Here is a 14,402-nt window from a genome sequence, read left to right as displayed (position 1 = left end):
CAGTCGCTCCCTCATTAGTTTATCCAATGCGCGTCCCCTGGACTGCAGCCAATCGTCCCCACCTTCACACCGTGCCACTCATCTCCAAGCATTATTCACCATCATAATTATTAAAGCGACATGCGCGATCCCACGCACAGCCGCGACAGCGAGAGCTGCTAATTCCTCTGTGCTTGCCACACTTTTATTTATTTATTTTTTTTTTTTTGAAGGGGTGTGTGGGTGGGGGTGGGAAGAAGAACTTTGGTGAGTCGACCCTTGCGCACTGCGCTGATGTGCCTGCGCCGTCTGCGCGCACAGGCACAGCCCAGGAGCCCCCGAGCGGAAGCGGCGGCGGAACCGACGCCGGTACGGACACCCGTGCCAGCAGCACAAGCAGAACCGGCACCAGCATGTCCCGGCGCAAACAAGCCAAGCCGCAGCACCTCAAGTCGGAAGAGGACGGGCCAATGAGCGGGATCATTTCTCAGCATAGTGAGTCCAAACTCTACCTCCAATACAAGTGTTTTATATACATATATATTTAGTTTTTTACTGGTACTTTATTTTTTTCAGAGCTTTTTTTCCCCTCAGGTATTTATTGAAGCCATTCGGAAAGGTCCATTATTCTAATGTTGCTTATAAGTTGAAACCAATTTCTCCAAGCTGACGTGACAGCGGTTGCGTCGGTGCTTCGTACTTCATTAAATTTTCTTATTCAGACTCATTTTTTCTGATGTTTTGAGATTGTCGAATAAAACAGGTTGCACACAGCGTGCATTACTTAGACGGGCCTTTTGTGAAGGCCTGTATGGGAAATACAGTAGAACTAAAACAATTTTCTGAGATATCACCAAACCATTGTGTGTAAGTATTGTAGTATTATTTCAGTCAGCAATTGTAATATTTTTAAAGTGTCGACATGGCTCATAGATGACAACATATCTGTCACATTCTTTTGCACTTCAATTTTGATAAGCTCAAATAAAACGGACATAAAATTGACATTCTTAGAACATTGTACTGTGTCGCGTCAGAGAGCGTGTTGTCCGTCTGCGGTCCTCAAAGGACAAAAAAAAAAAGAAAAAAAAAAAGAAAAAAAGGCTAATTCCGGTGTAGGTCAAAGCCTGGTTTTGTCATGTAAATCTTTTGTGTTTACCCCCTCTTACAAATTTAACACACTTGATTTGTTGCCTTTTCTCTTACTACGTCGCCATTACAGCTTGACACTGCTTGCCATGTGGAGGAAATTGATTGATCATGTTTTAAATGAACAGTAAAAACGTCTGTAAAGGATTTTTAAAAAAAATCCTTTTTAAATTATTGCAGTATAAAAATTATCCACATTTGCATTTCAAGTCGTTTAAAATATAACATGTAATAGGTGATGCATATTCTATGTAGTAAATTTGTATGATATGTAGAACATCTAATAATATATACCTACACCTAGTTTTTTACATCATATAACTATCAGAATATGCGTTTATCTAATGAACCTAAAAATACTCTTAAAATGTAATTGAATACTACATTCCAATAGACAAGTTTTCATTTTATAATTATAATATTTCTCACCATTTTAAAATGTTGCACCCCCTCACACTGGATCTGCAGGCGTTTTTGTTGTTGTTGTATAATCATATGATACGAAGTGTTCTTTTTTCCTTGCATGTGTGTGTGTGTTTTAGTGTGTTTCATACTTTTGATTTCCGAATATTTCGTAAATAGAAACATTGCTTCTCTTTGATTATTGCAACAATGGCCCTTGGAAGTCTCGGAGGCTCAAGGACTGAAAAGTTAACATAAAGTCAGATCATTTTATAGAGCGTTTGAATACATTCTTTTTAGGTATTAGATATCAATTTCATCTAACTTATAGTGAAAATAAGACTGCAGTGAAAAATTTTCTTTCACTGATGTGTTCTTCGTCTTAACACGCTGGTGCAACATTGAAGGATATCTGCAGTTGTAAAAGGACACACACACAAACATATACACATGCAAGCACGCAGACACACACATAGACACATACACACGGACAAACGCACACAGATACACTCCACACTTATAGTTTCCGCCATTGTTTTTAAGATTGGAAGTGGTAGTGGACTCTTCCTGACCTTCCTTATTTTAGTACAATACTGAAACTTTTGTTGAACGCAGGAAATACATCTGAGATGAATGATCCTAAACTCCCCCCCCCCCCGAATGGAAATCAAAGTTCTATCCATAAAGCTTAAAAGAAAATCCAAAGCTGCTTTGCGTGCGACAGTTCCCCGTTTGACGACATGATCCCACTCAAGTGGTCCGTTCATGCAACATTGAGAATATAACGTTGAGGTACTTTTAATTATACAACTTGAAAGAAGAAATGAGTGAAAAATCTAATTTGGTGTTTTTGTTTGTTTGTTTGTTTTGTTGTTGTTGTTGTTCTGCCTATCAAAACAATGACACAAAATCATTTTTAAAGTTAGAGAGTGCAGCTGCATGCTTCCTTTATTTACTCAGTTTTATTTGAACTGTCCTGTCTGATCGCACCTTAATTATGTTTGAGTGGGACAAAAATAACCATCAAGTGTCATCTAGCCCATGTGTGGCATATCATCTGCCCCTTGGGCCTTCTGGACATTTGCCCCGCCCCAGGGGTTTTGGGGGTTGTGTGTCTGTTAGGAGTGGTGGGGGCAGGGGGCCTTGGGTGCTCAGGAGTGCTTTTTAAAAAGCTTGCTGATTTAACCTTTGTCCAGCCCAGCCGAGCAGGTCCTGCAGGCTCGGTGTCAAGATCCTTAAACAATTAGAACATAGATGCAGTTGACCTTGGCTGCACAGCCTGCTGCCGTCCAAGAAAGTGCGAACGGTGACAAGCTCTTCATCTTCTCGCCACTTCCTGTGCAGACAGCTGATTTGAAAATGCGCATGTGCAGGCTACGTGTGAGGGCCCAGGACAGGCACGTTACCCTCAGACACAATTTTGATCATTCTTGTTCTAAAACTTCTGAACGTTGATCTCTTCCATGAAGTTAAACACAGCTAAAACCGTGAATGCTATTGCGCTTCAACGCCCATCAAAAATTGTACTGTGCTCACCATTGAGTGAGCGACACATTCCATTGCATGCTTTCCACATTCAGTGTTGAAAATGTCCAAATAAGTCATTTAAAACAATGGAAAATCTTTTTGCAGTGTGTGAAATATTTAAGAAGTGGTCATTTGCAATCACTATAATGTAGTGAGAAGACCCCTGCGTCAGTATTAAGATGCATTTTGTCCCCCCACCCCTGCAGTGAGGCTTTGTTTGGCTTTTGTTTTAATCCCCTCTCACCAATGGGTGCAGGCTGGTGGACCACCCACACTGAGTGCCTTAATATCTTCAAGAAGGCACTTAAATATGACTCACTTTAATACAGCTCTGTTTTGATTACTTTGCTGTACTGAGAACACATCCAGTATTAACACATCAAATATCGGGCAGAGGCACATGTTCTCATTTGCATTGTTTTTTTTTTTCCCTCTTTTTATTTACATTTTGCTTGTTAATGACAGTGGCGATTGGATATGGAACGCTGACATCATAAAAGGCCTCATCAAAATCATCTTCAATGTTTTTGGGCCTGTAGAGGAGGATCAATAATAATTGCGTCTTCCATATTTGCAACCATTTTTTTTTGAGAGACAGACAGACAAATGTTTTGGCTACTAAGCATTTGCAGACTACAACAAAGGCCTCTCTGTTAGTGTAGATATGACTGTACCACTCTGCAGTACAGCTAACCAGGCAAATGAGACACACACGCGTACACACTTGAGGCTCTGCACGTGTGAGGATGCACCAACTCACTCGACGAGATGCTGTGTGTGCATTGATATTGCCAGAGATCACTGGACTAGAAGTGCATAAGAATAGAAATATATAGAATAAATTAGTAGTAGGAAATTTGTATTGATACCTTATACTGAAAAAAGTGCATTTTCACAAATACAGTATATGTTCAATATGATTATAGGTGTATAAAATGAGACAAATATCTATTATTCATAAATACTATTATTTAAATAACAAATTATATATATATATATATATAATCTATGAATCTTTAATGCAATGAATCAAACCTTAGGTGGCTGAGAGAAATGCATTTCGATTGGTAGAAGGGATGAGTACTGCACTCTTATGAAGAATTAAAAATCAATTCTAAGGCCTTATTAAACATGTTGAGATGCAATTAAGTTGAATGAAAAACATTGAGAATACATGTTTAATGAAGTATGAGTTTTACTTCAATAGGAAGCAAATCTTACCAGTATATTCTTTCTATATTCATTAAGGGAATCTGGGAATGGTTAAGAATGGCAGCATTTGTAATTGTTCAATGTGCCAATGCTCCATTCAGTGCACAGCCCAGTGGTTTTCACAGAATCAGTGGAAAATATGAATACCTCATCTGATATGTCAGATTAGTGGTTTCACTTAGCATGTCAAAGATTGTTGGGCACGATAGCAACCATACACACACATTCAATGTCCACAATCGTCCTATTGACCACGTTCAGCTTAATATTTGCATTGGAGTCAATGAAGAATCTTAAAGCTCAAATGAAAAAAGGAATGGCAGCCTTCCCCCCCCCAGCTCTTTCTTTTTCATGCTACAGGAAAATCAATACTTTAACACATAAATGTGCACACGCAGTCTTATACGCTCAGCCACAAAATGTTGCCTTCACACTGTTAACCAAGATGGCAATTTAAAATTTCTTTTTCAGAGAGCTTTAACATTTCCAGTTGTAGCACAAACCTGATGTCTTAAGTTCTAAACCACAGTGAAATGCAGAATGCATGCACAATACAGCACAGAGCACACTTACATTAAACATCACATGCCTAGTTTTTTGGATTTATTTTTACCCTTTTTTTTAGAGTCTACAGCACTAGTGTAATCTTGGTAATTTGCATGTTTGTGTGCTGTGTGAGACTAAATACAAGGATTGCATATGTGAAGGTGTGTACAAGTGTGTGTGTGCCTGTGTGAGAGAGGCTACAGGCATACGAAGGTTTCCACTTGTAATTATATGAAAGAGTAAAAGAGATTGACAGTAATACCATTCTACTAGCTAATCATCTAAACATGATGCCTACTCATTTGTGTTGACCTTTAAGCCCTCAATTATGGAAATGGATTCTGTTGTCCACTGCTAGGCTAAGGAGATTTTTCACCCTGCTACTATGTCGCCCACTTGTCCCTTTTACTTGTTGATTTTTTTTAGTTAAAAAAAAAAAAAATATATATATATATATATATATATATATATATACACATATATATATATATATATATATACATACATTTTCAGAAAATTCAGAAAACCTTGCTACAATAAAACTATACTAAACAATAAAAATTTGGGGTGTGATGTTTGAAATGTGCACATTTGATCAAATGTGTTTTATTTTTATATAAGCATTTGATTTTGGTTATTAAGAGCGTATTACTACTACAAATTTATATACATATCAGTTTAATGAGAATATCAATGTGGCAACTCTCATCATACTATTCTGTTATTAATCTGAAGTACATTCCCATAGAGCAGAAATTGCAGGATGTGTTAAGTATTTTCTGAATAAGTGTTTTTAATCAAGTGCTTCATGTTGGCCTTACCATGTCTCACTCCAAAATAAATGGTGCACAGAGTCCAGCATAGTAATTCATTTTTTTCTGACTAAAAGGATGAAATGCGTAATGAGTAGATTATATACCTCTCAACATCTCTGCGTAGCCCTTAAATTCACTCATTTATATGTTCTATCTTTTGAGCAGTTTTATGAACAATGATGACAGTAGCTTTAATGAAAAGCCATCTTAATAATTAATCAACATACCTAAACTAAACTCAACTTAATTTTATCTACAGCACACTTAAAAAATCAACCTCAGTAGAAACAAAGTGCTGAAAATAGAATAAGATTATAAAACACACAACTCTTGAACATGACATAATTGGAAAACATTAAAAAAGTAAAAAACACAAAAACAAAAATGGAAAAACAAAGGGAAACTCATGCTGTGTTGAAAACCAATGAATAAAAATAGATTATTAAGGAGGATCTTCAAAATGGACAATTAAGGAATTTAGAACACAGAAATTATGTATGCAGTTAATGAAAAAAAACATTCCTACACCGATGCTGGATTAACTCCCAAATACAAACACAATACTAAATACAGTATTACACGGAAGCCACAGTTTTGATCAGGTGTTAAATGGGTCAGTGTTTAAAGCAGGAATTATTTTTTTGGACTCCGCTAGTCGCATGTAGAGGAAGAAGTGGCTTCCTGTAACTGTGATGAAACATGTGTAACCAATCACAGACTTTTGGTACATTCACACTGGCATGTAATTTGTTGAGTCTGGTTTAGAGCGCACGGGAGAGGGAGAAAGGGTGACAAAATGTCCGACAATGTCTTACATAAAAGCAAATGTATAGTTTTCTTTAATTAAATTTCTACGAGGTTCACTTTATTTAATTAGTCTCAGACTACTATGTATTTTGATGTACTTATGACAATACTTGGCTCTGCAATACACAATGAAAAGGACTGGGTATTTGAAATTCAGATAGAAATTCAGAAAGCTGATATCAGAGGGGAATCCTAATAAGGCCATCAAAGTCCTGATTTGTACCCAACAGATGAGGCAGCTGTGAATTGTATGAAATATTGGAAATCGATGGGCTCTATGGAATTTCATTAAGCGGCAGTATCCACAACTGATAGGCCCTCATAATTTGATGGATTGCACAAAAGAAAATTATTAGCTGTCTGTAGAGACAGGGTGTGAATGCACAAACCTGGGCCTTGACAATTGGTGAACTGGGGCAATTTGTGGGGAGTAAAAAAGATATACATGTATGTATTGATTTTTTTATGTTTAAAGAGAGAAAATCTAAGGTTAAATCTTTTCAGCACTGCACCGCAAACTATATGTGGTTTCTTTATTGATTTATTATTCATGAATTCTTTTTTCTTTCCCCTTCTTCTGTATCCCCTCAAACCCCTGACCTCCTCCCTTCAGCTCGAGGTGATGCGCTGGATGATGCTGACAGCGGGAATGAAAGCCGCAGTGGCAGCGAAGAGACACATGTGTGTGAAAAGTGTTGTGCTGAGTTCTTCAAGTGGGCAGATTTCTGTGAACATTTAACAAGCTGCACCAAGAATCCACTTGTGCTGATTGTAAATGATGATGAGGAAACACCTATTTCCTCCCAGGAGTATCCAGAACCCTCCCCTGTGCCCAGTTGCCCGAGTGAGCAAGCTGACAGTGATGATGCCAGAGACGAAAACCACACACCTGCTAGTGAGGGCGATGATGTCCCAGAGATAACCACATCAAATGGGGTCCGAATCCTAGAAAAGGAGGATGAGGAGATGGAGGTGGAACTCTCTTCTGAAAAAAACATGGATCTTGAGGAAAGAGATGTGGGATCACCTGAAGCAGATGGATCCCTACCTCAGCTCGATGATGTTAGCCCCCCAAGTCTCATGAGCTATACAATGCCAAGCACTAATGTTACCTTGGAAACTCTGCATGGTACCCGGGTGGCAGTTGCTCAGTTTTCTCAAACCATAAGGGCAGCAGCAGGCAGCAGCATTTCCACTATGGCTATCCCTATGATCTTGGACCAGCTAATGGCCCTTCAGCAGCAGCAAATACACCAGCTGCAGTTGATAGAACAAATACGAAGTCAAGTGGCTCTGATGAACAGACAGTCTGCCTCACAGCCTGCACTTAACCACCGTAGCACAATAACTGGAAACCCTGGGCCGGTTTCAACGTGTGTCCCCCCAGTTACAAATCAACTTCAGCTCAACAACTTCATCACTCCTCCAGTACATCAGCTGCCCATTAGATTGCCGGCCTCTCTCAACAGCCAAGGTTCTTCGCCTCTCACCTCTGCAATGGAAGGTCCACACTCCCAAACATCTAGTAGAAGTCAGCACTCTAACTCTTCAGTGACCAATACATCCTCCAACAGTTCAATGTTTCCCCCTCCTAGTGCCTCTGGATTGTCAGCTTTACTTCCCTCCTGCTCATCATCAGTCACCAACATAAGCATGAGCAATAGTGTGACAGCAAGCAGTGGAATCAGTAGCAGTTCCGCTCATCCCAGGAACTCCAGCACTCCACCATCACTCAGTCACAACAGCCTCCTGAGCTCAACTTCCAATCTACCACTGATACCTCACAGCTCATCAAGTAGCGTTATCTTTCCAAACCCGTTGGCCAGCATAGCAGCAACGGCTAATGCACTTGACCCCCTATCTGCTCTGATGAAACATCGCAAGGGCAAGCCCCCAAATGTGTCTGTTTTTGACACAAAGCCAAGTTCTGAAGACCCTTTTTTCAAGCACAAGTGTCGGTTCTGTGCCAAAGTGTTTGGCAGTGACAGTGCACTACAAATCCACCTGCGTTCCCACACTGGAGAGAGGCCCTATAAATGCAACATATGTGGTAACCGCTTCTCTACTAAGGGAAATCTCAAAGTCCACTTCCAGAGGCACAAAGAAAAATACCCTCATATCCAAATGAACCCCTATCCAGTTCCTGAGTACTTAGACAATGTTCCTACAAGCTCAGGCATCCCATATGGTATGTCCTTGCCCCCAGAAAAGCCTGTTACAACATGGCTTGATAGTAAACCTGTCCTCCCTACTGTTCCTACATCAGTTGGGCTCCAATTACCCCCCACATTACCAAGTATGATAGGGGGGTTTGGTGATTCTGCGAGCCTCACTCCACTGAATAGGTCCCCTCAAAGGCCATCACCCCCATCAAGCGAATGTGCATCATTGTCTCCTAATATTGTTATTGACTCTGGAGTTACCACCAGTTCAACTTCTCCAAAAGCCACACCAGGGAGCGATCTACCTCCACTCTTGAAACCTGAAGGCATTCTTCTACCCCCAACCTGCCCTACTCGGCCTGGGGAAAACAACACTACCACAACAACAGTATCTCATGTGGTTCTCTCCCCTGCCATCACTCCCAAAACGTCAAGTAGTTCCCTGGTTGCCGAACCCAATAAGAGCCAAAACACTTTTTCAAATCCAGTGTCCCATCCTGTTCTCCCCATGCTCTCTGATCAATTTAAAGCTAAATTTCCCTTTGGAGGCCTCCTAGACTCTATGCAAACCTCAGAGACATCAAAGTTGCAACAGCTCGTTGAAAACATTGACAAGAAAATGACCGACCCCAACCAGTGCGTCATTTGCCACCGTGTTCTGAGTTGTCAGAGTGCTCTCAAGATGCACTACCGAATCCACACAGGTGAGCGACCTTTTAAATGCAAGATATGTGGGCGAGCATTCACCACCAAAGGTAATCTGAAAACACATTTTGGTGTTCATCGATCGAAACCCCCATTACGAGTCCAGCACTCATGTCCAATATGTCAGAAAAAGTTTACCAATGCTGTTGTTCTCCAACAACATATCCGTATGCACATGGGTGGCCAGATTCCAAACACTCCTGTCACTGACAACCTTCAGGAAATGGACACAGACCTGTCATTTGATGAAAAGAGCATAGATGCAATGAGCAGTTATGATGATGACCTTCTGGATGAAATGGAGCAGGCTATAGATGATGAAGTTGAGTTAAAAGAGGGTGAAATGGACCTATCAAAACCTTATTCACCTGGAAGCTCTCCGCCAACTTCTATTATGTCTAGCATTGCTGTTATGGATAACCAGATGAAGATAATTGACTCCACTGCAAAAATAACCAGTTCGTTTATTCAAAAGCCTAATCAAAATTTCTGTAACTATGGAAATGAGAATGAATGTTTTCCTACAGATTCCCTGTCTGCAGTAGGGGATGCAGAATCTCAAAGCTTGGGGAGCCCTACTCTGTCAGAGTCCTCTGGCTCTTTGCATCAGTTCTCCCCGGCTCACAGCCACTGTGAGAACCAGAGATCCAAATCTCCAGCTACACTCAATAGTCACAACAGTGCCATGACAGTAGAGGAGACCCAGGAGAAGAATGCTGCTGGCTTGGCAACTGTGAAGTCTGAAAAATCAGAAACCCCATCTCCACTTCCAGCAACAGAAAGCAATGGGGCCCTGGACCTGACTGCCATTCAACCAAGTAGACACTTTATAAAGGAGGAGAGCCCCTTCAGTATGCTGTTTCTAAATAGAGATCGAGGTGCGTATGAGCAAAATGTAAAAATGGATTCTCTAAATGAATACAATTACAATATACAATATATATGGATGGCTGAGTTTAATCTGCAGTAATTCCTGATTCCTGAATCGCAAATCCCCTAAGTGTACTTTAGAGTTCCAAATAAGAATGGACAAAGTGATTCACAGTTACATTTAAAAAAATATTTCTTGAACTCTTTTTCTATTATTATTGTGAGTTATTTTTCTTTTAGGTCTAAACACTCCAAACCTGGCCAGCACTGCATCAAATATGATCAAAATGGAAATGAATGGACACAACAAGTCATTATCTTTGAGCGAAACTTCCCACCTACCTGTTAGCATTCAGGTTCCCACTGCTGCAGCTCCCCAGAACACCCTGAGTCCCAGTACCAACCCCATGTTGGCTCCCCCACCCCCTCGACGCACCCCAAAGCAGCACAACTGCCACTCTTGTGGGAAGAATTTCTCTTCTGCCAGTGCTCTGCAAATCCATGAGCGCACACATACTGGAGAAAAACCTTTCGCCTGCTCCATCTGTGGACGGGCCTTCACCACTAAAGGCAATCTAAAGGTATGTGACATGTAGTTGTTCTCAAACACAATGGGAATGTTTGTGTGTCCTACATTTTTCACAACTCGAAGTACTAATGTATTAATAAATCATAATAACCATTGCCAGCTGTTTTGTCAATTGTTTATCATGCCTATGTGTATAGAATGGTTATGGTCCTTATCATGGTCATACCATGATACTTATTTGTACACTGGTGATGTGTTTGCCAATTTTAGGTCCACATGGGAACACACATGTGGAACAATGCACCAGCACGCAGAGGGCGACGACTATCTGTGGAAAATCCCATGGCTCTACTGGGTGGGGATGCAATGAAATTCAGCGAAATGTTCCAAAAGGACCTTGCGGCTCGGGCCATGAACGTTGATCCCGGTTTTTGGAACCAGTATGCAGCTGCTATCACCAATGGTTTGGCCATGAAGAACAATGAGATCTCTGTGATCCAAAATGGAGGTATCACCCAGCTACCTGTGAGCCTTGGTGGTGCAGGACTAACTTCACTGCGAGCCATGCCTGGTGCAATGGACCGTCTGCACACAGGCAGCAGCCCTCCTATGACAGCAATTGAGAAAGCCACACTTGAGGTCGGGGCCAGCCGCCCCTTCTCCAGGTATATGGAGGAAAACAAAGAAATTGGGATCAATTAAAGAAAGACAACTGCCTTGAAGCAAAGACTGAAAGTCAAACAGGGAAAGAAACTGCTGATCCAGTCTAAAGCCCATGTTAGTACATTATGTACAGATGAAATATGTTTTGCTTTTGGGAATATTGTATTTAGTGTCGATTAGAGGTTTTTGCATTCCACCCATTCCTTGTTCACTTGATATTGAGAAAGATGCTTTGTCTCTTGTTTGGGAATACAGTATGTTGTCTTGCAAGATTTGCATGATACCTACAGTTTTGAGCTGTATGTTTGACTGCGTTTATGAATTCCTTTGAAAACTGGTATTTTGCCTTATTTACAAGGGGCAAAAACCTTGGACAGGAAGAAACCGAAAATAATGAGTTTGTTCGTAGACATTCAGTCAACCTTCTTTGAGTGCTCTTTTAGACTGAAAAAGGGCCATGGATAGACTGCAGTATAGTGTTTCTGTGCTCGCCTGATATTTAGTTTCTCATGAACTAGAAAACTTGAAAAAAATAATGTTTTAACTATTTTAATCTTTACACTTAGTCTCAAAGCAATGTCTTATATTGTCCTGTGTCTTTGGTATTTATGATGTTGAAAAAAGAAAGCGGGTATACAAAAATATATTTAATGACCCAAGCATTTTATTGATTCCATCATTTTTATTTTCCAGTGTACAGGCTTCACTGATGAATATCTCTTTCAATGAAAAAAAAATCTGTCATTTTAGTTTCATATGGGAGAATATGTCGAGGTTTTTATTTGGATATCTCCTAAGACTTTCTCAATACATAGAGGTGATGTTACATGAGGCTGGAGAAGTCCAAAGCTGCTATGACCACAACCCTGCTTTTAATCTTTGTAAAAGAAAAAAAAATAGTGCTCCTTTTGAAGAATTATCTATGTATAGAAATACAAACAAATCTAAAACAGGTATGCATATTTTGTATCACATAAAGCTAGACATCACATGAGTTGAAAGTATTTGTCATGTTTGTGAATGCACTTTTTAAAAACAAGACGTTCTGTCTGTGATACTGTTAACCTTTTGACTGAGCTATCTATCCGTGCTGTTTTCATTGTTTTCGGCTTACCACTCCTGCAATTTGCATTTGGTTATTGCATTAGTGCTACTCTTTAGCGTGCAAACCCACAAGTCAATCAAAAACCTCTTTAATAAAATAATGACCACAATGGTGACTTTTGGCTCATTTTCCTCCTCTGCATTATAGCACCACATTTAAAAGTGAACTTTTTCAAATAAAAAGGCCTATTCTATGGCCTTAAAATGTAATTGTATTGTAATTTGTTCACTGGCTGAATTACAGTACTTATTTAACAGCTCCATGTGTGTTCACAAAATACTTTATTTTCATTTTTCTTTGTCTGAGAAATTTTTCTTTGTCTTTGTCTTGGTTTTTTTTTTGTGGTGGGGGACAACTAAAGGTAAGGACAACAAAACAAAACAAGTGATTGCATAAAATCTGTGCTATACCTGACTCGACAGAGTCAAGCATTATCATGCTGTTCATACCACAAATATACAAATACAAACTACTGTATAAAGGGTGTCCCAAAAAAAATATATACAGACTTTAAATTATTGTAAAGTTGATGTTTATTATAATTCAAATACTTTTTAGCATGTAAAATAATTTACATATATCATTATTTAAAGTGCATATACATTTTTGTGGGACTCCCTGTATATAAATATACAAATTTGTACAATAAGTATTAACAAGGCGGCACGGTGGGGCAACCAACTAGACCGTTGCCTCACAATTCTGATCCAGACCCCACCTGCGTGGAATTTGCATGTTCTCCCCGTGCCTGTGTGGGTTTCCTCCGGGCACTCCAGTTTCCTCCCACATCCCAAAAACATGCATTAATTGGGGACTCTAAATCGCCCCTTGGTCTGATTGTGAGTGTAACCGTTGTCTGTCTGTGTGTTCCATGCGATTGGGTGGCAAGTGGTTTAGGGTGTACCCCGCCTCCTGCCCGATGATAGCTGGGACAGGCTCCAGCAGTCTTACAACCCTTGTGAGGATAAGCGGCTCAGAAAATGGATGGATGGAAGTATTACCCATTACAGAAAGATGGAAATATGCATTCTCACATGTTTTATACGAGTACTAATATGTACTATACGTTTTTCACTGAACACTTGAACAGGTATTCAAAAAATATGACATTGTTGGCAATGTTGCTCATGCATATTATTTCCTTAGTTGATAATATTATGTCAGAATAATACACATTGGGATCATGCCAGTCATTGTTCGGTTGTTAGTGTACGTGTGTGCGTGTGTGCGGGTGGGTGTGCGTGTGTGTGTGTGTGTGTGTGCTTTTCTGTGGTAGATGATGGTGGCTTCCTCCCAGCTATGCATGACATTTGGTCCAGGTGTCAGCACATAGACTGTCCGTGTGGCTCTCACACATAAAGTGTAACCACTTTCACACTTTCTCTAATACAACAAACTCAGTAAAGTGTATTTCATTGATGAGTCTGCTGTGGAAAGCAGGGAGCCATATCAGCTTAGAAGAAAGTCAGGGTTTGCTGTAATCACAACAAAAACTTCTAGGAATCTACACTGAGACTTACATCTATGAGTGGATGATTCGCCATTGCCGTAATGATACATTCCATGCAATAAAATGTAATATTCTGTTTGATTAGCATTGATTGTGTTTCAGTGTAAATGTCTGCTTTGTGTAGGAAACATTGACATTGAACTTTTTTTGAATTACAAATATACAGTTCAATTGTCTTTTGACATATTTAAGAAATACTTTAAATGCATGCCTGATGACAAAAGTTACCTGCGATCTGTCTGATCTCTGATTACATAATAGAAATAAAGTTGAGATAACATTTATCATTTTACCTTCAACCTTCTCTGAGTTTCTACACTTCAAATTTTTTTTTACATTTATGAAATGACCTGGTTTGAACTCAAAATAATAAAAATACATAAAGGATATCCTCTGAAAAAGACTTTCCCCCTTTGTAATT

At 39.8% G+C, this 14,402-nt stretch overlaps 1 protein-coding gene across 1 annotated transcript; it reads left to right on the top strand.

The window, feature by feature from the left end:
* The first annotated feature begins 392 nt into the window (after positions 1-392).
* sall3a (spalt-like transcription factor 3a) lies at positions 393-11,405 on the top strand. Its single transcript, XM_061820297.1, has 4 exons — positions 393-474; positions 7,051-10,182; positions 10,415-10,755; positions 10,974-11,405. Exons 1-4 carry the CDS (start codon positions 393-395, stop codon positions 11,403-11,405), a joined length of 3,987 nt encoding a protein of 1,328 aa, XP_061676281.1.
* The last annotated feature ends 2,997 nt before the right edge of the window (positions 11,406-14,402 follow it).

Source organism: Syngnathoides biaculeatus, chromosome 5, assembly GCF_019802595.1.
Source record: "Syngnathoides biaculeatus isolate LvHL_M chromosome 5, ASM1980259v1, whole genome shotgun sequence".
In the NCBI taxonomy this organism is placed as follows: Eukaryota; Metazoa; Chordata; class Actinopteri; order Syngnathiformes; family Syngnathidae; genus Syngnathoides; species Syngnathoides biaculeatus.
This window is presented reverse-complemented; position numbering and strand designations above follow the sequence as displayed.

Excerpts from the sequence above, each read along its gene's own strand:
- sall3a (XM_061820297.1), top strand. The coding sequence starts at position 393 with ATGTCCCGGCGCAAACAAGCCAAGCCGCAGCACCTCAAGTCGGAAGAG. Across the intron at positions 10,183-10,414 it reads GTTTCTAAATAGAGATCGAG|GTCTAAACACTCCAAACCTG; the intron begins GTGCGTATGAGC and ends TTTTTCTTTTAG. Across the intron at positions 10,756-10,973 it reads CCACTAAAGGCAATCTAAAG|GTCCACATGGGAACACACAT; the intron begins GTATGTGACATG and ends TGCCAATTTTAG.